The 24,116-nt window shown below is 45.2% G+C and overlaps 1 protein-coding gene across 1 annotated transcript in view; it reads left to right on the top strand.

The window, feature by feature from the left end:
* Positions 1-24,116, top strand: part of ANOS1 (anosmin 1) — a 635,904-nt gene that overhangs the window by 402,217 nt on the left and 209,571 nt on the right. Inside the window, exons 31-32 of the mRNA XM_064277948.1 lie at positions 14,135-14,397; positions 15,903-16,079. Coding sequence (XP_064134018.1) covers positions 16,072-16,079 — 8 coding nt within the window. The 5' untranslated portion in view covers positions 14,135-14,397; positions 15,903-16,071. The remainder of the gene's footprint in view (positions 1-14,134; positions 14,398-15,902; positions 16,080-24,116) is intronic.

Genomic DNA, 24,116 nt, shown 5'->3' with positions numbered 1-24,116 from the left:
GAAGACAACTCATCAGACATGGAAGGGACTGGACAATGGGATGGAGAGAGATGCTGATGAAGAGTGAGCTACTTGTATCAGGTGGGCACTTGAGACTGTGTTGGCATCTCCTGTCTGGAGGGGAGATAGGAGGGTAGAGAGGGTTAGAAACTGGCAAAAGGGTCACAAAAGGAGAGACTGGAAGGAGGGAGCGGGCTGACTCATCAGGGGGAGAGTAAGTGGGAGTGTGGAGTAAGGTGTATATAAGCTTATATGTGACAGACTGATTTGTAAACTTTCACTTAAAGCACAATAAAAATTATTAAAAAAAAAAAGAAGTAGCAAGGGTCTCCCAGTGGATACTTTTTAGTCATCATTGCTATCGTATACCTGTCTTTAGGAAAATATGTACATCATGTGAGCTTTGTGAGTGAGCTGGATAATAAGCAAGTGGCAACAATAATCCCTAGAATTTGTAAAGGCAAGACAGTTTAATTGTGTAACTTTCGTACTGGGTGGTTTATTAGTTTCCTAGGGCTGACGATACAAGGTGCCACAACATGGGTGCCTTGAAACCACAGAAATGCATTCACTCATAGTTGTGGAGGCTGAAAGTCGGAAATCAAGCTGTCAGTGGGCTGTGCTCTCTCTGAAGGCTCTAGGAGACCGTTCTTCCTTGCTCTTCCAAACTTCTTGTCGTCCTGGAGACCCATGGCTTATAGATCATCACTGCAGTCTCTGCCTCTGTCCTCCCTCTGGCTCTCTTCTCTTTTTAAAAATGTTTTATTTTGGTGAAAGTCTACACAGCCGAAGATACACCATTTCAGCAATTTCTACATGTACAATTCAGTGACCTTGGCTACATATATTGCTATTGTTTTCCCTAATTATTCCACCAACATACTCACTGCCCCCTAACTTCCCCTTTAACCTTTTGAATTGTCATTGTCAGTATAATCTCCCATAGATAATTCTTTAAAAGAGCACAATGCTCAAAACAGACATACTTTACTAATAAAGGTAAGCTATTTTTTTGGTTCAAAGAAGATTTTAGTGGGTATTTTTGGTTGGGGTTCATCCAGACTCAATCGCTCCAGGAAGTCTGGATTCCATTGAGAATTTGAAATTCTCTTCCAAACTTATCCCCTTTTTGATCAGAATTCTTATATAGCCTTCTCGTCTTTTTATAGGGACACCACATATGTGTTAGTTAAGAACCCACCCTACTTCAGTATGATCTCATGTTAACTGATAACATCTTCAAAGACCCTGTTTCTAAACAGGGTCACACTCACCAGTATAGGGTGGCAGAAGTTCAGCATACCTTTGGAGGGGACGCAATTCAATCCCTAACAGGTGGTATTTTGATAGAAGCCTTCTGAGTAGCCCATATTAGACAAAGATCAGGCAGGTGGTCCTGTTCTGTGCGCACCCGCAGCTTTAGCGAAGCCTCCTAAAGTACACCTCCCTAACTGCCAGCCAGTTCTTGGAGGGGCCTTTGTATGCTTGCAGTGTGTCCACTGGCTGCAATATATCACTGCTGAATGTTGTTAGTACCAAGGTCTGAAGATGAGCTTGACTTTCTTCTCTAAATTAAAAATAGTGAGCATATTATGTAAATGAATGTGACTCTTTTGTGTGTGAACTTCTCCCATGAATAGTCCCTGAGTAAGAACTTGAGAAGGGTGATAATTCAATCTCTTCGCGGCAGAAAGGATTTTAATGGTATTTCCTGATGTTTTGTTGGCTTATAAGCCAGCCACACCACAGGATGCGATGTGCACAGGCCACCCATTTGTCATAGCGTCTTTGACAAGTGAAATTCCCCCATTAGACTATAAATAAAAACAGCTGTGCACTCTCAGACATGTTATGTAAACTGAAGATGGGTCACATTTAAAAATGAAATAATTATTGTGGAGCTTCAACTCCTCCAGCTTTTAAATATCATTACAGACAGCTCAATGCATTCTAAACTAACTGGCTTTTCCAAAATGAAACCAGGAACTCCCAACTTTAATCTAGAAAATGAACTTACACTGTGGATCTTTTTCTGTTGTTGTTACGAAGCCAAAAAAAAAAAAAAAAAAAAAAAACCCAAGAAAAGAAAATTAAAAATTCTCTTTTTATCAATAAAATTATTAAATTACGTAATTCACTTGAGATATTTTAAAGTAGGATCACAAATCAAATGGGATTGAGAGGACTTTAGATCTACTGAAAAGCCAAGTTTAAAAATGTGAAAACAGTTTATCATCATTTAAGTAGAAGCCATTTAACTGGAGAACCCAGACTAAGACAGATTCCTGAAGACATCCCAAATTCTGAGGTCAGCTAGTTTGGCTGCTGCTGAATGCCATGATCCCTCTCATAGATTTGTAATTCACATTAATACATTGAATATGCTCTTGAATTTAACAGGGAAGAAATCTGTTAATTTTTTTCATTTAACATTTCTCAAGGTGATAAAGCCCACCTACACCAATGTTGAGTGATGCATACTGCTATCCAGGTGAAATGGCAGTATGTGGCCAAGACCCCTTGGCCTATGAGGGGACTTCTGGAATGTCTGTGTGAGGAACTCAGCACATCCTGTCCCCAAGGAGCCATGATGAAACTGACAAGATGGACAAAAATCACCATTTAAAGTCACAGAAAATCAACCAAACGGTGTATAAGACCTGCTGGGTCTTCACCTAAAGAGTTCTTCTCCAACATTTTAAGATCTTTTGCTGTTTTCTTGTTCTGCGTGCTTTATAAAGGCTAATCTAGATCAAGACAGCCATCTGTTCTTTCTGTTCCAACATCCAGACAGCCAGGCTCTGCTGGGAAAAAACCAACCAACCAATTTTGTGAGTTAGAGCCACCTACTGCAAACAGCCAATTCTTGAGACGGGGTGAGGTGGGTAGCAAGAGCTTTATTATATATCAATGTATAGGGGAAAGAGGGGAATGATCTCCTCCTGAGCCTGCCTCCCTGAACTGGAGGCCAGCTTGAGGTTTTATAGGAAAGGGGACATGGGTTTTAGGAACTTGTGGAATGTCCGTTCTCCTTCTGTGTGGTCATGGTGGTCATGCCTCAGACATGTTGACCTTTTTCTGTCATTATCTCATCAGCCCAGAGGGTGACTGGTACCATCCTGGTTCCTGGTCACAAGATGAGTGTATTGTTATGTCTGACAGACTTAGATATCACTTGTATTTCTATGGTCCTAAGGGGAACACTGGTTAATTTTTAACTTTTAGAGGAGCTAAACTACAAAAACAGCAAAATCATTCTTGGAGATAAAGATAGGCTAGAGAAGGAAAAATGGTGTAGGTTCTGTTCAAGATATGGCTGAGCAGTCTGTTCCACAACCAACCAACCCACTGACCCAGCCAGCCACCCACTTAGCCACCCACCCATCCACCAACCACAAAGCTCAGTACTTTGGGGGCAACTCTATGGCTTTTGGTTCCACCCAGGTCCAGAGTGCCCCTTAGAGTTATATTTACTTCCCTCTCACCAGCTCCTCACACAATGCCCAAGGTGGATATGCCATATTTTACTGCTGACTTAATCTCCTTTGTGACTCCTGCCTCCCTGCATTCTCAGCTAATAAGTGTCATTTTTATCCTGAAGAAAATAAATAAATGAGACAGCTATCAAGTCAGAACTCATCTAATTTCCCTGTCTTTGAGCTTCCTAGTTATTATTTCATTTCACCTCTTGCTTTAGACAAAAGGGCCCTTCCCACTTGCCAAGGCCATCACTCAACCCATGTTCAGAGCCCTCTCCCGAGCATCCCTTCCATGTTCTTTCCCATCTATTGTCCTCTAGTTTCAGGTGCTCTCTTTGCCAGCTCATTTGCTTCAACTTATAAAAACCAAAAAAATTCAAGGATCTCCTTTCCAGAAAAAAAAAAAGTCTTAACCCTGAACCCCTCTCTACCTGTCTCCTTCCCCTTTCCTTTCATAGCCACATCGTTTCTTGCCAAGATTATGAATACCCACAGAGTCTACAGTCTTACATATCATGGTCTTCTCAACCTGATCTAATCTAATCTTTCTACCCTCATCTCCCCTTCCAAAAAAGCTCTTCCTCAGATCTCAACCACTTAACCAGTGGCCTTTGAGTTGAATTCAACTCACGGTGACCCCATGTGTGTCAGAGTAGAAATGTGCTACATGGGGTTTTCAGTGCTTGTTTTTTTGGACATAGATCACCAGGCCCTTCTTCCAAGGTGCCTCTGGGTGGAGATGAACCTCCAACCCTTCAGCAGCCAGCATACCAGTAGTTTGAACCACCAGGGACTTGACTCAGATCTCAAAGGACAGTCTAATCCAACATCCAGTGGGCTTTATTTAGTCTTTTCCTTCTTGCCCTCTCAGAAGCATTTGAAATGGATCAGTAGGATTTAGTTTGGGGTTTTCTATGTTCTGTGTATCTTTTTCTCAGTTAGAAATACCAACGCCTCTGTGAAAGTCCTTATAAAGTTATGTCTGGGGTGGCAGATTGAAAAGTGTCACAGCCCTCACGTCAAGTTGCTAGACTTCTCGCTCCTGTAATGATCTGTTTGGACATCAGAAAGGACCATCTGGGCTTCATTTGAATCTGGGGTTTTTATTCTAATTTTGGTTTCATGTGTTAGGCCAAAGCGGATCTTTTAGATTCTATCGTTGTCTCATGAATTTGTATTTTTTAAGTAGGGATATGCCTTCTGAAGGTTGTAGTGCACAGGCATGGTTGGCATTGCTCTAGATTTTTCCTTTTTATCAAGAACTGTGTAGCTCACAACAACACGGGCCTTCAGATGTTTGAAACTGGGAACCTGTTGTCTATTGTATCATACATCTCTTAAAAAACACGATTTAAAATGTGTTCTCTCTTGGTATAGAAGCATTTGTGATGCTACTACCTGTCTAAAGAAATAGGAACATTTCAAAAAGCAATTTTGGAAGAAAAAATTCAAATTTGATAGTGATTGTGGGCGTGTGGGGGAGGGAGTGGATTTGTCTTTGGAGTTGTTTTTATTTCTCCAAAATGAGAGAGGTTGTCACTGCTGATTGCAGGCTAATGCAGGAATGATTCAGATCCCTCGGGGACAGCTTTGCACTCACTAGAAGTTGACATTTACAGATTCGTAGAAGGCCATCAGGCCAGAAGATAGCACACCATCCATTTCCCTGTTTAATTAAGTCAACTCTAAAGGAACAAGTGATCCAGAACAGTTTACTGTTGCCTAAAAATTATTACCCAGTTGGGAAGAAGTACTGGAGTAAACAAGAGAACATTATTTTTTAATGTCAGGGAAATAATGGGATTGTGATTTTTTTTTCCCCACCCCAAGAAGTCATTACCTGTTAACACACTGAGTCATGGTTTTCTAGCAGCCAGGCAAGAATCTTGCGATGAAGTTGATCGGATGGGGTTAAAAAGGCTTCTTAACTTTAATACGTTGAATGCTGAAGGCGAGACTCTTTTTATTACCAGTGTCTTTGGAAATACTCTGTATATGTTATTTTACCTTGTATGTGAAGTAAGATTCAGATAAAACACCAAAAAGCAGAATACCCCATGCTGTTTGTAATAAGCGTTTGATTGTTAAGGGGCTTTCGACTATGTTGTTGTTGGGTGCTGTCGGATCAATTTCAACTCTTAGTGACCCCATATGACAAAGTGGAACTGTCCCATAGGGTTTTTGTGGCTGTAATGTGTATGGAAGCAGATCACCAGGTCTTTTTTCCCGTGGAATTGCAGTGTGGGTTCAACCTGCCAACCTTTTGGTTAGCAGCTGAGCACTTAACCATTGTGCCACCAGGGCTCCTTGGCATTGAACTATACTTTAAAACGCTCTTTTTTATTATTAAATTCACTAGATTCCCTCCCCCCATGTATTTAAGCTGCATTTTTAGCCTCTAATTAAGTAAGTAATGGTTACCTATCACTTCTAAACATGCAACTTCCTAGAGGAATCTCTTAGACTAAAAGAATTGGGGTTTTGTTTGCTTGTTTGGGGTGTGCGTGTCTATGTATGTAGGTGTGTGTGAGGGAGAGAAATTACATTATTGTACTGTGTTGTTTTCTCTTTCTTTGGGAAAGGTTCGTTTCTACAATGGCCTGCTGTGTTGAGGGTCCCTAAGACCACTCCCAGGTTTGCTGATTCACTACGAGGACTCCCAGGACTGAGCATGTACTTGTACTCACCACTATTGTTTATTACAGAAAGAGGATACAAAGCAAAATCAGCAAAGCAAAAGGCACATGGAGCAAGGTGGGGGGAAACCAGGCACGAGCTTCTGAGAGCCCTCTCCCTGTGAAGCCACCTGGGATACACTTAATTCCTTCAAAGACAAGTTGTGACAGCACATGTGAAGTGTCTTCTGCTACGGAAGCTCCTTAGACACTCATCTCAATTAAAAATAAAAACAGTATTTTGAATCATAACTTTTTACCTTAAAGATCAAGAAAAAATGTTTTCAGTTTCTCTGTGAAGCTCTTACAATAATTTTACAACAGAAGATTTAATAAAAAACTTAAAGATAAATTGGATATGGGGAGCAATGCTAGCCCCACTGAATACACCAGTCACATGAGTAAAGATTTGTTTGATCCAGCTATTAGTGCTTCAGTCTTAAAAATCCACAATGCCAGCTAATGATGCATGATAACGTGCAGTTGGTGGTGTTGATAAAGTACACAGCCCTCTTCCTGTTAAGTCTTCACTCTGCTTACGATGTTTGGAAATATTGCAGGTTTTTTTTCACAGACGCATTCACAGCGTGAGGCAAAGACATATTGAGGGCGTTTGGAAATTCTCAATTCCTTCCATCCTGATGAAAGTAAAAGATGGGTATGATCACGTGTGTTGAAACTCAAGGCTTTCTTTCTCCTTAAACTCAACCAAAATGCTTTGATATTTTCAGTCTTGTTAGCATTACTAACTTGTGATTGGGCTGAAAACAATTGGTCAAAAGGAGGAATTGCTTTAAGTCACGTCCTGGTCAAAATTGAATTTCCAGTCACTGTATTTTTAAGCTGATGATGCTGTTAGACTATGGGGCTAGTTTCTCAATATTTTATACTCCTTGAAGAGCTTGGGTCATATATTCACATTTTTCAATGTTCTGGTTTTTTTTTTTTTTCTCTATGACTTTTTTTTTAACTTTATAAGTCATGCCTATTGCGTTTGATTCTCATGCTGTGTTATTTGATAAACTTTCAACAAACTCCTTCACCACTAACAGGGTACCAGTTAGAATAACTTAAATCTATAAATAGGTTACTAGTTGAATGGATTAAATACCCAAAAATAATGACCATTAAAAAAAGACTCTCGTTTTAGACTTCTATTTTTGTTACCTTATTATAAAATTTCTTTTTGTGGTTATAGTTAGCTGCTGTCCAGTTGGCCCTGACTCTTGGCGATGCCACGCACGATGGAAGGAAACTCTGTTGGGCCCCTCGCCATCCCCATGATTGGTTATGATTGGACTGTTGTGAGCCATAGGGTTTTCACTGACCAGTTTTCAAAAGTAGATTGCCAGGACTTTCTTCCTAGTCTATCTTACCCTGGAAGCGCCACTGAAACCTGTTGACTCAAACCCAGCTCTGTGTGTGGAAGGCAAGAATTCTACCACTGAACCACCATTGAAGTAAATATTTAAGGAATATTACTACCATCTGCCGGATGTCGGGAATCCTTACGGAGCATAAGGGAGAGGCTTCCCCTTCGTTCTGGAAGCGCCCCCTAGGGTGCAAGAGGAGGCCGCCATATTGTCAGTGGGTGTGTCCGGGATTCCGCTAAACCGTTGATCAGGGCCTTCCCATCACTTTGGTGATTACTACAGCCCAGAGATCCAGCTGCTTAGAGTGACTCAATAGTAGAGCCGTCAGTGTGTGTCAGGAGTAAAATCTGCAAAAACGTAGTGATTGCATGGGCCGATAATTCCATAAAATTATAAATCAGTGATTAAAATATCAGAACATACAAACTGTGGGAATTTGAAAATATGTCAAAATAAGTCTGAATCAGAGCCAAAATCAGTCTGAGCGATGGGGTTTGATCACAGGTCAGCCTCATGTTAGACCTTTTATCAGCAAAAGATGATGTAAAAAATGAAACTAAAGTAATAAATTCTGGAAAACAAAGACTGGAGATCTGACATGTTGTTAGGTGCCATTGAGTCGGTTCTGACTCATAGTGACCTTGTGTACTGTGGAATGAAACAGTGCCTGGTCCTTCGCCATGCTCACAATCGTTGTTATACTTGAGCCCGTTGTTGCAGCCACCGTGTCAATCCATCTCATTGAGGGTCTTTCTCTTTTTCGCTGACCCTCTACTTTACCAAGCATTATGTCCTTCTCCAGGAACCAATCCCTCCTAATAACATGCCCAAAATATGTGAGACGCAGTCTCTCCGTCCTTGCTTCTAAGGAGCATTCTGGTTGTACTTCCTCTAAGACAAGATCCAAGACATACGTGTATAATTTGGGGTGCGATTGCACATAGCTCTGCTGGCTTCATGGAAACAGGGAGGGAATGTTCGTTCTCTGTCCCGTGTTGTTTAGGAAGTTATTTACACTGTTCTAAGAGAGGGGACAGGAAGAGCAACACACCGTCCACTCTCATCCAGGCAGATCCAGGTGTGTGTAACTGAAGTGACAGGTGTGCTCAGTAGGATCAGCATTTATTGGCCGTAGTTAAGTGTTTTAGGTCTGTTATCTCGTGACTCTTTTAATAGTCTGCAGATGAGGCATTATTATTATCTGAGAAACAGACAGCTGAATGTTTTTGCCCAGGAATGAGCTAAAACCCCAACCAGTTGCTGTTGAATCAGCTTCAACTCATGGCGATGCCGTGTGTGTCGGAGGGGCGCTGCACTCTGTAGGGTTTTCAGTGGTTGTGAGTTTTTGGAATTAGATCTCCAGGCCTTTCTTCTGGGGCACCTCTGGGGGAATTTGAACCACCAGCTTTTCAGCTAGCAGCTGAGCACTTAGCCATTTGCACCACTCAGGGACTCCTCAGGAATGAGTTAGTAAGAGGTAAAGCTGGAACATATTTACTATTCAGCTACTACTCGTTTCTCCTCAATAATCTAGTCTATTCTTTGTCTGTACTATTCTTTTCTTTCATGTAAGCCTGGCAAATGCTTATTCTTTTAAGACTGGGTCAAAGATCATTTATGCCTCACCTTTTCTGAGGCATTACTGGCTGGCTCTCAAGTGATACAATACACATCCTCCTGTGTAGTCACCCCAAACCTCTCAAACCACGTATCATGGATGTTACTTACTTAACTTTTTCCCACTGAACCAAAAACCCAAACCTGCTACCGTCAGGTTGATTCTAACTCATGTTATGTAGTAGGACTGCCCCCTAGAGTGTTTTAGGGTGTAATCTTTACGAAGCAGATCACCGGGCCTTTCTTCCACAGACCCGATGGGTGGGTTCAAACCATAAACAGTCAGGTTAGTTGCTGAGTGCCAACGGTTGACACCACTGAGGGGCCTCTGTTACTTGTTGAGTGCAGAAATTTGATCGTTTTATATTTGTAGTTTTAGTCTCAGAAATCGGCCCACCCCCAGGAATATAGGAGATGCCCAGTAAACGTTTACAAAGTAAATGAATACTTGATAATTGAAAGAATAAACATTAAGAAAACAGCAATTCTCCATTTCCTGTGTTTTTATACAAACACAGAATTAACTATCTGCCTAGTTAAAGACTCGAGGTGGAGAAAGGAATTCCTTCAAGCTTTCTGTTTTCTAGAAATTAAACAGCCACCGTTTGCCTTTAGATGTTAACTAATTAACCAGTCAAAGTCAAATCACTTTTGACTTGCATCCTTTAAAAATATCAGGTAGGGTGAAATCAGACAGTTTTCTTTGCATAAATGTTGCATTGCAAAGGATGACATTTGCCTACCTGCCGGAGGACTCACGTAACACCTGTGGCAACGTCTTCTTAATGGGCATTAAATCAAATCACCTTAGCTCCCCTCTAAGTGTGCCTTATCACTTGGTTATTGTTATCTTCCCCAGGATCAAGATGAAATATATGCCAAGAATAAAGGATGTCTTATGGAGATATTTGCAAGAGACTCCTTATACATAAACAAATAAATTATCAGAGCAAAAACCCCTGCTGTTTAGAAAAAGAAGATTGGTTATAGGGGAAAAGAGTGAAGCAAATCAATCCTTGTTGTTGAACTGATAAATGTCCCTTCTAAATAGTTTATGTTGCCATTAAGGCACAAAGTTGCCATTTTTCTTTATCTGTCAGCTACTTATTTCCTGCATGAGGTAGCCAGGCTTTCTAAATCATATCTTTTGGTCACTTGCCAGGCGGTTGGCGGTTGGGTACATATGGAATAAATTATCAACTGGAAAACATCTTTAATCTCTCCAGCCATTGATCAAGTGCACCTGTAAAGCTTAAAATGCAGATAAAGAAATGTCTCACTACCATGTTAGATACCAGATACAAACATCTCACACAGACAATAGTAATGAAAGTTGTGGATTTTAACCTTGATTTGGGGAATTTCAATAGTTAGGGAAAAAAATCCCCAAACCAAAGATTAAAGTTGTAATACACGGTAACTGCTATTTATTCACATGTTGTTGTTGGGTGCCGCCAAGTCCATTTCCACTCACAGCGACCCCATGTGGCAGGGTAGAACTGCCCCATGGGTGTTCTAGGCTTTAAGAGAGCAGATCCCCACATCTTTTCTCCCACAGAGCTGCTGGGTGGGTTCGAACCACAAACCTTTTGGTTAGCAGCCAAGCACGTAGCTGTTTTGCCAGCAGGTGTCCTTATTTATACACATAAAAAATACTTATGTTTATTTTCCTCTTTGTATTTGGGAAACTGATGGTAGTGTGTCCTTTTTAAGGTAGAAGAGAGATTCCTTCTCTAAAAGCCAACGAGTTGCTGTCACGTGGACTCCGACTCATGGTGCCCCCCACGTGTGTCAGAATAGAGCTGTGCGCCCACAGGCTTTTCAATGGCTGATTTTTTAGATGTCGACTGCCAGGCCTTTCTTCCTAGGTGCCTCAGGGTGGACTTGAACTGCAGTCTTTCAGTTACCAGCCAAGCATGTTAACTGTTTGCATCTCCCAGGGACTCCTCTTCTATAAAAGAGGGGAACAAATCCCTAGGAAAAGTGGACCACTCTTTCAAGGACCCTGAATTTATTTCCTGGGGACAGCTGTAAGAAAATATCACAAACTAGATAGCTTAAAACAAGAGAAACTTATTTTCTCACAGTTCTGGAGGCTGTTATGGTTGTGTGCAGGATTTTCAGGCCTGTGACTTCTCAGAAGCGGGTTGCCAGGCATGTCTTCCAAGGTGCCTGTGGGTGGGTTGGAACCACCAACCTTTCAGCTAGTAGTTGAGTGCTTAATCATTTGTGCCACCCAGGGACTAGGCTAGAGGCCTGAAATCAAGGTGTTGGCAGGGTTGCTTCCTTCTGGAGGCTCTGAGGGAGGAATGCATTCTGTGCCTCTCTCCTGAATTGCTGCTGATTTGCCAGCAACCGTTGGCATTCCTTGGCTTGTAGAAGCTTGGATCCAGTGGATCTGTACCTGCGTCTGCACAAGCCATCCTCTCTGTGTCTCCGTGTCTTCACATGACCTTCTTATAAGGACACCCACCAGTAGATTTAGGGCCCATCCTACTCCATTACGACCTCATCCTACCTGGAGTACATCTGCAAAGACCCTATTTCCAGATAAGGTCACCTTCTGAGGTTCTGGGCAGACATGGATTTTTGTATGCCACTATTCAATCCAGTAGAGCATCTGTTGTTCCAACCACAAGGAAATGTTCACAGTTGTCCAAACCTGATTGAATTGTTTCCCATATGATACTGGAAGCAGCAGTCAAGAAATCAAACGACATACTGCATTGGGTAAATCGGCTGCAAAAGACCTCTTTAAAGTGTTAAAAAGCAAAGATGTCACCGTGACAACTAAGGTGCGCCTGACCCAAGGCATGGTATTTTCAATCGTCTCTTATGCATGAGAAAGCTGGACAACGAATAAAGGAACACCGAAGAAGAATCGACATCTTTGACTTGAGGTGTTGGTGAAGAATACTGCATATACGCATCTCTCTTGGAAGAAGTACACCCAGAATGCTCTTTGGAAGCAAGGATGGCGAGACTTCGTCTCACATACTTTGGACATGTTATCAGGAGGGATCAGTCCTTGGAGAAGGACATCATGCTTGGCAGAGTACAGGGTCAGCGGAAAAGAGGAAGACACTCAACGAGGTGGATTGACACAGTGGCTGCAACAGTGGGCTCAAACATAGCAATGACTGTGACACAGAACCAGGCAGTGTTCTGTTCTCTTATATGTAGGGTTGCTATGAGCCACCTAACTGGATGGCACCTCACAACAACAACATGACACTGGAGGAGGCTGCCTGTTTTGTAACAGCTGTATCCTCAGTAGTAGAAAGATATTAAACATTTTTGGAATCAAGGCCCCCTGTCGCTCCTTCATGCCTCTGCACCTCTGTCTGGCTCACGCTGTCCTCCACTCCTCTCCCACCGTTCCCTGGCAGGGATTCTCCTCATCCGTCCAGAGGAAGAACCTCTTTGTCTGGCATGCTTTCTCCGAGCCTCCCTTGCAGCCTCTGCAGGAAACACGTCTCCATCTTTTCTACAGTCTCTTGTCCGTACGTTGGGAGCTTCTGACACTGCTCTGTGGTTGTTGCTTCTACAGCATGTGTTACTTCCACTACATGTTTTTGTTTGCATTTCCTGGGTCTAACACATGGTCTTACTCAACAGATGTCAAATGGAAGAATGAATGAGTGACTAAATGAATTTCAGATGTTCTTGAATCTCTTTGGTCATCGAAGCGTGCCCTTGTCCTGTTCCTCTTTCAAAGAAAAAAAAAATTTTTTTTTAAAGAAGGGTGCATTTTTTGAGAGTAGGGTTGCCAGATTTTGCAAGTAAAAATTCAGGGCACACAGTTAAATTTGATTTTCAGATAAACAACAAATATATTTTTTTAGTATTAGTGTTTCCCATACTGCAGTGCAGTGGGTTTCTCTTATGTATGGCCTTTCTGGCCTCAGGCTTATAATTCTGCCAGAATCATTGGCTGGGCCACAGTCTTGCAAGGGATTGGTTCACTCAATGGAATTAGGTGACCTTGTGGGAAATGGTCAGTTACTATGCAGATTAAGTGACTGTGGCCTACTGAGGGGATTGGTTAGTTTGTGGTCCTGGTGGGAGGGCCACGCCTTGAAATTGACAAGGGGTAGGCTTACATAGGGCCAATTCTACAGAGGTTGAGGGGGACCTCTCTGCCATCAAGAATAGTCTGGAGCAGAGAATATCCTTTGGACCTGGGGTCCCTGATGTGAGAACCTCTTAGACACAGGAGAGAAAGAGCTATGACACTGGAGACACTGAGAAACAATGGCAACCACAGCAAAGCCCAGTGGCAGAGAAACGGCGGCAGCAGTACAAGTGCAGGGAACTAGGAGACTGGTGCAAGGTGCCCTCCGTGGGCTTGCTGGCCCAAGGAGTGAGGGTCCTGAGTGCCTTTGGGCAGAAGGCTTGCTGCTGGAGTAGGGTGCCTTTGGGCACTTGTTGGTGGAACTAAAGAGGGGTATCACTTGCCCAAGCAGGGTACAGCTGGGAGAAGGCCTGATGGTGGGCATGGCTGAGTGGAGGGCTGCCTGGCCGTGGGCCTGGTGGAGGTGAAGCTGAGAGCTGTCCTGACTGGAAGCTGTCTTGCTTAAAGAACTGCATCCCATCTCCTGAGTTGTATCCTATCACTTCCAAGTTGATCCCGATCCTGAGTTGTAGTCTGTTACTTCCCTAATCAACCACGAAATTACGAGTATGGTCTGTGAGCTCTGTGCGGCCATTACAGTGAATTACTGAACTCAGCAGAGAAGAAAAGAGTGCCGTAGGGGGGACGGCTGGTGTCAAAAAAGGTGAAAAGGTTGGCGAGAGTAGGTGTGTCTGACCACCACCGCATAGGAATCAGCTTTGTAATCCTGATTCTCATCTCTCCACTTTAATTTAGGTATGGTCTGAGGCTTCTATGTTACACAAACATCGCACAGGAAGTACTTACACTTAAAACAAGTATTTGTTGTTTGTCTGAAATTCCAGCTGAACGGGGATTCTGTGTTCTCTCTGGCAGCCCTACTGGAGTAGACCTTTGATCCGACCCTGCTGGGCACTGACCACCATGATCAGGATAGAACTTGCGCAGTGCTCTGGAGGGTGGCCACAGGCAGCTGGGGGAGCCGTGCTTTCAGCACAGGACAGGATACTTTCATGGGAACGTGGACAAGCCGGATGCATCCTGGGAGAAGAGTGCAGAAGATGACACAAATCCGTGTTGCTGGTGCCTGGTTAAAGAAAGGGAGGTGATCTGGAGCGGAGATGGCTTAGGAGGGATGGGTAAGTTGTTGTCAGGGTAGCTTGTCAATAAGGTGGTTGATCAGGTCATTTTCTAACGCTCTGAGGGGTAACGGTGGCACCAAAGAGTGGAAGCCACAGCAAGGCCCATTTCAACTGGTTGGGCAGAATTCTCTCCTCATAGGAGATTCATCCCAAGATGGAAGGGGCTGTTTGGAAAGGCGGTGCCTTGACTATCCTGGGGGTGTCTGAACACAGTCTAGATGACCATGCAGCAAGGAGGTTGCGGGGCAGAGGGGGGCTACCGTAGGAATGGCTGGACTGGCTGATTGTGTGTGCGTGTGTATGTGTGGAGGCATCCTTTATGTGATGTCACTGTTGTTATTGGGTGCCGTCTTAGTTATCTAGGGCTGCTGTAACAGAAATTCACAAGGGGATGGCTTTAACAAAGAGAAATTTTGTGGTGTTGCTGCCTTTGGGAGCTGTCGAGTCAATTTTGACGCCCAGAGATCTCATGTGGCAGAGTAGAACTGCTCCATAGGGTTTTCTTGGCTGGTTTCTTTATGGGAGCAGATGACTACATCTTTCTCCCGCGCAGCCACTGGGTGGGTTCAAACCACCAGCCTTGTGCTTAGCAGCTGGGGACCTCACCATTACACTACCAGGGCTCCTTAAGTGACACCTCCTATTAATACGCATTTGCTAGACCTTGTGGTGCTAATTGTGTGTGCACGTGTGCGTGCAAAGAACCTTAGCATACAGTTGACTTTGATTTATCTACTTTTATTGAGCTAGAACATATATATCATAAAATCACCATTTAAGAGTGCACAGTTTAGTCGTTCTCATATATTCACAAAGCTGTGTAACCTCCACCACTATCTAATTCCGGAACACTTGCGTTACCCCCAAAAGGAGCCCCATACTCATCAAGCAGCCCCTCCCCACTTCCCCTGCCCCTCCCCTGGCCCCTGGCACCCACTACTCGACTTTCTGTCTGGATGGATTTGGGGCTGGCTGATAGTGAAGGTGCTTTTGAACTTGGGATTTCTCTGTTTCTACAAAGAGACCCTGTGGTCCTACCATAGGAAACCAAGCAGGCCCTTCCCAAGGGCAAAGGGAGGCTCAGTGGGCTGGGATTACTGGTAAACTCATAGCTGGGAGAGAAAATAACTAGAGAGGAAGCACCTTCCTTAAATCTCGCATGGATACTGTGCCACGGTCTGTCCAAGTGATCAGTAACTTTTCATCACATGTGAACACACCCTGGAGAGCCTGGGACTTAAGACACCCTGAAGTCAAAATGGTGAAAACTACATTGTAGTTATGTTGTTGTTAATGGCCCTGGAGTCAGCTCCCCCTCATGGCGACCCTGTGTACAGCAGAACGAAACATTGCCCGGTCCTGCACCATTGTACGTGGAGCCTTGTTTATGTCTAAAGAAAACCTTGCTTTCTGTTCTTCCCTGAATATTATTTAGTGAGAGATTGGGTAGCATTGTTCTCTGTTTTTTTCTTCTTTTTTCTTGAACTTCCGCGTCTGAAAAGAGAAAGGAAATGAAAACGTCGTTTACACTCAAACCCAGCGACACAGCATGACGAGGAAAGACATCCTGGGGCACAACTGTGATGGAGACATGTGTGGGTCCCGTCCTGTTCTGCCAGGCCAGCTGGGTGGTCCTGACACCTGAGTGCCCAGTCTTCCTTTTGGTGGAGCATGAGAAGGTGAGCTACAATAAATGACATTGCGCGGGGCACGTACGATCAGATACGGTTTACGAGGGACGCGTACGTAGGCTCTGATGGGAAAACCCAGTAAAACCCAGTGCCGTTGAATCTGTGTCTTATTCTAGGTGGCTCACATGTGGGTTACGCTGTACAAGGGCATGTTGTGGGAACATTACAATGAAAAAGGAATTTGTGCTCTTATAGGACTCAAATCTAATGAGAGCCACAACGGTGAACATATGACAGGTGGCAGTTAGCTGAAAAAGCCAGGGCTTTTGTTGATTTATTTTAAGGTCATCATAAAAAAGGGGCTTTTGTGGCCATCATAAAATAATCTGCAGCGAGACCCAAGTCCACCACCGTCTCTCAGTTCCTTGTACTGTGGAGGCTTGCGTGTTGCTGTGATGCTGGAAGCTATGCCACCAGAATTTCACATACCAGCAGGGTCACCCATGGTAGGCAGGTTTCAGTGGAGCTCCCAGGCTAAGACAGACTAGGAGAGGCCTGATGGTCTACTTCTGAAAATCAGCCAGTGAAAACCCTGTGGATCACCACAGAACAGCGTCCAGTATGGTGCTGGAAGATGCGCCCCTTAGAATGGAAGGCACTCAAAGCACAGTGGCCGCAACAACGGGCTGGAGCATACCAGCGAGCGTGAAGATGGTGCGGGATGGGGCAACGTTGCGTCCTGTGGTACACGGGATCGCCGTGCTCCAGTGCTGACTGCGTGGCAACTGACGACAAACAGGATCGCGTGGAGGTGTGTGCTACTGAAACCACGGGCCGGAACTCCTTCTTCAGTCTTCGTTACCTCCACCTGGCAACTCACTCAACCCTGGACGGTAGTCCCGAATTGTCGTCAGTGCCTTCCATCTCCCATTCATTCCTTCTCCGTGTGTTTGTCCATTAAGCACTCAGTGTCCTTAAGGTTGGAGTCCCTGGTGGTGCAAATGGTTGAGGCACTCAGCTGCTAACTGAAAGACCGGAGGGTCAAGTCCACCCAGAGGTGCTTTGGAAGAAAGGCCTGGTAATCTACTTTTGAAAAATCAGTTATTGAAAACCCCATGGAGCACAGTTCTACGCTGACTCCCGTGAGGTCACCGTGAGTCAGGATGGACTTGAAGCAACTGGTTTGGTTTGGTTGCCCGGAAACTCACGGTGCTGACTGTTCCCATAGCGGTCAGACTTCTGAGCATCTCCCTGCGCCTCCTGACCATCAGACGATCACTGCTGCCTGCTGCAAGTCCTCCAGAGACTGCGGAGGGGCCAGGAACTGAGGATATGGTTACGAGGGACTTGGCTGGCCAGGTGCTCGGAGCTCTCACTGAATATCCCTCCTCTAGCAATTCAAAGCACGTTCATCCTGAGCGTGTTTGTGTTAGGAGCCCTGGTGGCGCAGTGGTTAAGAGCGAGGAGCCCTGGTGGCGCGGTGGTTAAGAGCTACGGCTGCTAACGAAAAGGTCAGCAATTCAAATCCACCAGCCACTCGTTAGAAACCCTGTGGGGCAGCCTAACTAGGGGGCTTTTACTTCAGTCAGATGCTCGTAGGTTCTCAGAACTTTTGTGCTGTTGTACTTTGTCATGTGTAATGCGTGGTGCGTGTAATGTTTAATGTAACCGTTTGTTCGTTTCATCGTTAAATAAGCAGTTAATCCGGTAGCCATTAGATCCCAGGCACTGGGCTGGGTGAGATCACAGATGTAAATTTAACGTGTCATGAAATCACGTAATGAAAATCTCATGAGAAGTGACCTTGCCATCTACGGCTGTGAGGACCCTGCACGTGCGATTTTGGCTCCTGTCCGCATGGTGATTGCGCTGCATCCCTCAGATCATGAAGAAAAGCTCCAAAAGGCAGGTAGGTGTTCCGCTCACCCAGTGGGGCTGCTGAGTTTATTTGGTGTCTTTGCGTTGTGGGACATGGACATGTCACTGTCCATGGCATCGTTTACCCTCTCAGCCCTGATTCCCAGACAACAGTACAAAACCGCAGAAAGAGAGCTGTCTATTTCAGGGTCTGCTGGGAAGACAGAAGCCACTACGCGCATTTACAAGAGAGGAAGTTTAATTCAGGGAGGTGGTTGCCAAGGTGATGGAAGAGCCAGCAGAGGTGGCAAGGCAGAGCCTAGAGGCCAGTCCCAGCCCTGGTGGAGGGACAGAGGTGTTTGCTGCTGTGGTTTGGTTGCCGCCCAGTTGATTCCGACTCGTGGCCACCCATGAGTGTGCAGAGCTGAGCTGTGCTCCGCTGCGCTTTCAAGGCTACGAACTTTCAGAAGCAGATCGCCAGGCCTTTCTTCCAAGGCACATCAAGTGAGTCCAAACCGCCAGCCTTTCAGCTAGGACTCAAACGCTTAACTGTTGGTGCCCCCCAGGGCCTCCTGTGACAGTGGCAGGAGGCAGTGATTCCCGAACCACAGCAGGCCTGCCAGGGGAGCTACCACCACTAGTCCATCGAGTCGTTTGGCTTATGGTGACCCCATGTGTGTCAGAACAGAACTGTGCTCCACAGGGTTTTCAATGCCTGAGTTTGCAGAAGCAGATCACCAGGATTTTCTTCTGAGGTACCTCTGGGTGGCTGTGAACCTCCAACGTTTTGGTTAGCAGCTGAGCACTTTTTTTTTGATTTGGTGACTGCTTTTATAGCTTTGTGTAATAGCCTCATTTCTTTAGACAATGTCTGTTAGTTCTTTACTATGAACAGTCATATAATTAGTGTATTTCCCCCTCCTCCCTCACCCCTTCCTTCTTCTCTAGCATCTAATTTTATTTTATCGTGTCAGGCCTTCTGTTTCGCCAACATGCGTGACTTGACTGTATCCAGTGTTCACTCTCAATGGTCCATCCATCTGTTTGGATCGGTTAACACCCTTGTCATAATAAACAAACCAGGACAAAAAACAACTCATTGCCCTCGCGTCCATTCCGGCTCATGGGAACCCCGTGTGTTATAGAGTAACTGGTGCCCTCGCGTCCATTCCGACTCACGGGAGCCCCGTGTGTTACAGAGTAACTGGTGCCCTCGCGTCCAATCCGACTCACGGGAGCCCCGTGTGTTACAGAGTAACTGGTGCCCTCGCGTCCATTCAGACACATGGGAGCCCCGTGTGTTATAGAGTAACTGGTGCCCTCGCGTCCAGTCCGACTCACGGGAGCCCCGTGTGTTACAGAGTAACTGGTGCCCTCGCGTCCAATCCGACTCACGGGAGCCCCGTGTGTTACAGAGTAACTGGTGCCCTCGCGTCCAGTCCGACTCACGGGAGCCCCGTGTGTTATAGAGTAACTGGTGCCCTCGCGTCCAATCCGACTCACGGGAGCCCCGTGTGTTACAGAGTAACTGGTGACCTCGCGTCCATTCCGACTCACGGGAGCCCCGTGTGTTACAGAGTAACTGGTGCCCTCGCGTCCATTCCGACTCATGGGAGCCCCGTGTGTTACAGAGTAACTGGTGACCTCGCGTCCATTCCGACTCATGGGAGCCCCGTGTGTTACAGAGTAACTGGTGACCTCGCGTCCATTCCGACTCACGGGAGCCCCGTGTGTTACAGAGTAACTGGTGCCCTCGCGTCCATTCCGACTCACGGGAGCCCCGTGTGTTACAGAGTAACTGGTGCCCTCGCGTCCAATCCGACTCACGGGAGCCCCGTGTGTTACAGAGTAACTGGTGACCTCGCGTCCATTCCGACTCACGGGAGCCCCGTGTGTTACAGAGTAACTGGTGACCTCGCGTCCATTCCGACTCATGGGAGCCCCGTGTGTTACAGAGTAACTGGTGACCTCGCGTCCATTCTGACTCATGGGAGCCCCGTGTGTTATAGAGTAATGTGTGGTCTGTCGGGTTTCCTTGGCTGTAGTCTTTATGGGAGCAGATCACCGGGCCTTTCTTCTGTGCTACCACTGAGTGGGTTCCAACCGCCAACCTTTTGGTCAGTAGTCAAACGTAAACTGTTGGGACCACCCAGGAACCTACCCTTGTCGTGTTGTTGGGTGCTGTAGAATTGCTTCTGACTAGTGGGAACCCCATCTGACCAGAGCAGACCTGCCCCCATAGGGTGTCCTAGACTGTAATCTTTTTTTTTTTTTTTTTAATTATTGTACTTTTTTTTTTTCTGTTATATTTTAGATGAAGGTTTACAGAGCAAACTGGCTTCTCATTAAACAGTTAGTACACATATTGTTTTATGACGTTAGTTAACAACACCATGACATGTCAGAACTCTCCGTTCTTGACCTTGGGTTCCCTATTATAAGCTTTTCTGTTCACTTCTGCCTTTTAGTCCTTGCCCATGGGTTGGTGTGACCCTTTAATCTCATTTTATTTTATGGGCCTATCTAATCTTTGGCTGAAGGGTAAACCTCAGGAGTGACTTCATTACAGAGCCTAAAGGGTGAAAGGGTGTCCAGGGGCCATACTCTCAGGATTTCTCCAGCAAAGCCCAGTAATTCTAGTCTTTTTTTGAGTCAGAATTTTGTTCTACATTTTTCTCCAGCTCTGTCCAGAACCCTCTATTGTGATCCCTGTCACAGCAGTCAGTCATGGTAGCCGGGCACTATCTCACTGTACTGGACTCAGTCTGATGGAGGCCATGGTGGATGTGGTCCATTAGTCCTTTGGACTAATCTTTCCCTTGTTTCTTTAGTTTTCTTCATTCTTCCTCAGTCCCTAAGGGGTGAGACCAGTGGAGTATCTTAGATGGCCGCTCACAGGCTTTTAAGACCGCAGGCGCTACTCACCACAGTAGAATGTAGAACATTTTCTTTATAAACTGTGTTATGCCAATTGAGCTAGATGTTCCCTGAGACCATGGTCCCCATAGCCGTCAGCCCAGTTATTCAGTCCCTCAGGGAATTTGGATCTAGATAGAGCTTCCATGACCATGTCCTAGGCTATAATCTGCAAGGGAGCAGATCACCAGGCTTTTCCTCCCGTGAATCCACTGGTTGGGCTCCAATAACCAAGTTTTCAGTTAGCAGCTAAGTACAAACCCTTTGGGCCACCCAGGGACCTACCCTTCTTATACCAGTTGTTAGGTATTTTTAATAGTTCACTGGAAGAATACTATTGTTCTTTAGTGTTCCCTGTTTACTCATAAACCTATTGCTTATGTCTAAAATCTTAATGTTAGCCTTCGACTCCAAGTCATTACAGATGAAGCAATCAATGAATTTATTCTACCCCTCAATTTCTCCCTTCCTTCTACTAAAAAATTTTAATTTTTGTTTTTTGGCAAGATGGTCTAATGCAAAAAGCATTTGACTTGGATTTGCATAGTGGTTCCATACTCACCCAACATTGTATGCATTGGGCAAATTATGTACTTTCTCTGAGCTTTCGTTTCCTTATCTGTAGGACGAAGATAAGGAGCCTGGTGGTGCAACAGTTAAGCACTCAACAGCTAACCAGAAGGTTAATGGTTTGAACCCACCTGGTGGCTCTGAGGGAGAAAGGCTTGGCTGGAGATCTGCTCCCGTAAACATTACAGCCTAAGAAACCCTATGGGGCAGTTCTGCTCTGTCACATGGCATCACCATGAGTCGGAATCGACTTGACGGCACCTAACAACAACAACAACAAAACGAAGGTGATGAACGTTCCCTTATCGAGTAGTGAATGTTAAAATGACAAACCTAAAATACCATGCGCTGCAACAACTTAAGACTTCTGCCTTAACACCCATCAGGCCAGATGGAGAAGGTGTCAGACGCCCTAGGAAATGCTGAGTTATGTAGTCCTCAACCCATATTTCACCATGACTCTACTATTTGCATAAAATTGCAGTGACTTCTCAATTTGACTCTCGGTGAACATTATGGAAATAAGGCACATCAAATATAAGCATATATTTATAGGAAGAAACTCTCTAGAGAGTAGGACATAGAGATCAGGAAAACCACGTCTTCTAACTTTTTGTTAAAATGTTACACCAACGAATGGTGACGGAGATAGTGAACACCCCTTTAAGGACAAAGTGTTTTAATACAGCAGGGTAGGCAACAGTCACAAAGCTCAAAATGTTTTCATGTGCCTACAGCATGCCATAAATAGACATAAACACGGCACTCAGATTTTATAGCAACAAACGTATGCATTATAATAATCTCATAAAAAGCACCATGCGTTATATATATTCTATTCATTCCTAGTGGGTCAGGTGGCACAGTGGTTAGGAGCTCGGCTGCTAACCAAAAGGTCAGCGGTTCAAATCCACCAGCTGCTCCTTGGAAACCCCATGGGGCGGTTTGTTCTGTCCTGTAGGGTCACTATGAGTCGGAATCGACTTGACGGCAACAGGCTTAATTTGGTTTCAAGTGGGTCACTTTAACGTGTGTGCTGGTCTTAGCAAACCCAGCTAATAATGATTGATCAGCATCTTTATGTCCCAGTTTTGTTAGTTTGTTATGAACCAGCAATTTCTTTTTCACTTAACTTTCCCATATACTAGATAAGCCACTTAGCACGAAAAATAAAAATCAATTCAGAGACTCAAGGTAATTATGATGTTACAATGATGATGGTTCTAGAAGTGCTGTTAAAATGTCTGCTAGAAATCTGGTAAGACTGGAAGTAAGGAATGGCAGCCCACAATGAGAATATGAAAGGAGAGTCTAGCCAGGTAGTAACTGAGGTGGTGGTCGTAGTGTCGGTCTCGACTGCAAGCTAGCGCTGAGGCGCATTTTAACGCCATATTAGAAGTGATGTCCTCCGTCTAAGATGTTTGGTGAAGGGAATGGAGCACCTGCATCATTTCTCCAGCTTGTGCCTTATCTCACAGAGCTATTTATTCTCTTTAAACCCTAAACGGATTTTAACATCAAACCAGAAAACGTGCATTTGTTTTGTTTACACCGCTTTCTTCCCTCATGGAAGGTATCAGAGTGAAGACAAAGTCGGCTGGACCGTAGAATAAAGGAAGACATTTGAGTGTGCGCTTACACTGTCCCAGGCATCATGGGCGTGGAATAAGGATTAGTGCTTTTAAGTCTTACAGCCAAGCTCTGAGCTAGAAACCATAACCGTAACCAGCTGCCGTGGGGTCGCCTTGACTCATGGCGACCCCACGTGTGTCAGAGTAGAACTGTGCTCCATGACTCAGGGTGACCCCACGTGTGTCAGAGGAGATCTGTGCTCCATGACTCAGGGTGACCCCACGTGTGTCAGAGGAGAACTGTGCTCCATGACTCAGGGTGACCCCACGTGTGTCAGAGGAGAACTGTGCTCCGTGACTCATGGCGACCCCACGTGTGTCAGAGTAGAACTGTGCTCCGTGACTCAGGGTGACCCCACGTGTGTCAGAGGAGAACTGTGCTCCGTGACTCAGGGTGACCCCACGTGTGTCAGAGGAGAACTGTGCTCCGTGACTCAGGGTGACCCCACGTGTGTCAGAGGAGAACTGTGCTCCGTGACGCAGGGTGACCCCACGTGTGTCAGAGGAGAACTGTGCTCCGTGACTCAGGGTGACCCCACGTGTGTCAGAGGAGAACTGTGCTCCGTGACTCAGGGTGACCCCACGTGTGCAGAGGAGAACTGTGCTCCGTGACTCAGGGTGACCCCACGTGTGTCAGAGGAGAACTGTGCTCCATGACTCAGGGTGACCCCACGTGTGTCAGAGGAGAACTGTGCTCCACAGAGTTTTCAGTGGTTGAGTTTTCAGAAGTAGATGACCAGGCCTTTCTTCCAAGGTGCTTCTAGTGGCCTGGAACCTCTAATCTTTCTGTTAGCAGCTGAGCCATTTGCACTACCCAGGGACTCCTCAACCTGGGAAGGAGGGCAGTTTTGCCTTTCAGGTGACATTGGCTATGTGTGGAGACATTTTTGGTTGTCACATCTGGGGAGATCGCAGGTTTGGATTTTAACATTCTGCTTCTGGATTATTGGTTTATTTGCTTCCATTTGCCTTAACTAAATTAGCTCGAGTGGGTTTTTCTGTTTTATTGTTTTCTTTCTCTTCTCTGCCCAGGCCTGTCCCCAGGATTAGTCATGTGGTTAGGATATGTCTTAGCCATCTAGTGCTGCTATAACAGAAATAACACAAGTGG

This window comes from Loxodonta africana, chromosome X (genome assembly GCF_030014295.1).
Source record: "Loxodonta africana isolate mLoxAfr1 chromosome X, mLoxAfr1.hap2, whole genome shotgun sequence".
Classification (NCBI taxonomy): Eukaryota; Metazoa; Chordata; class Mammalia; order Proboscidea; family Elephantidae; genus Loxodonta; species Loxodonta africana.
This window is presented reverse-complemented; position numbering and strand designations above follow the sequence as displayed.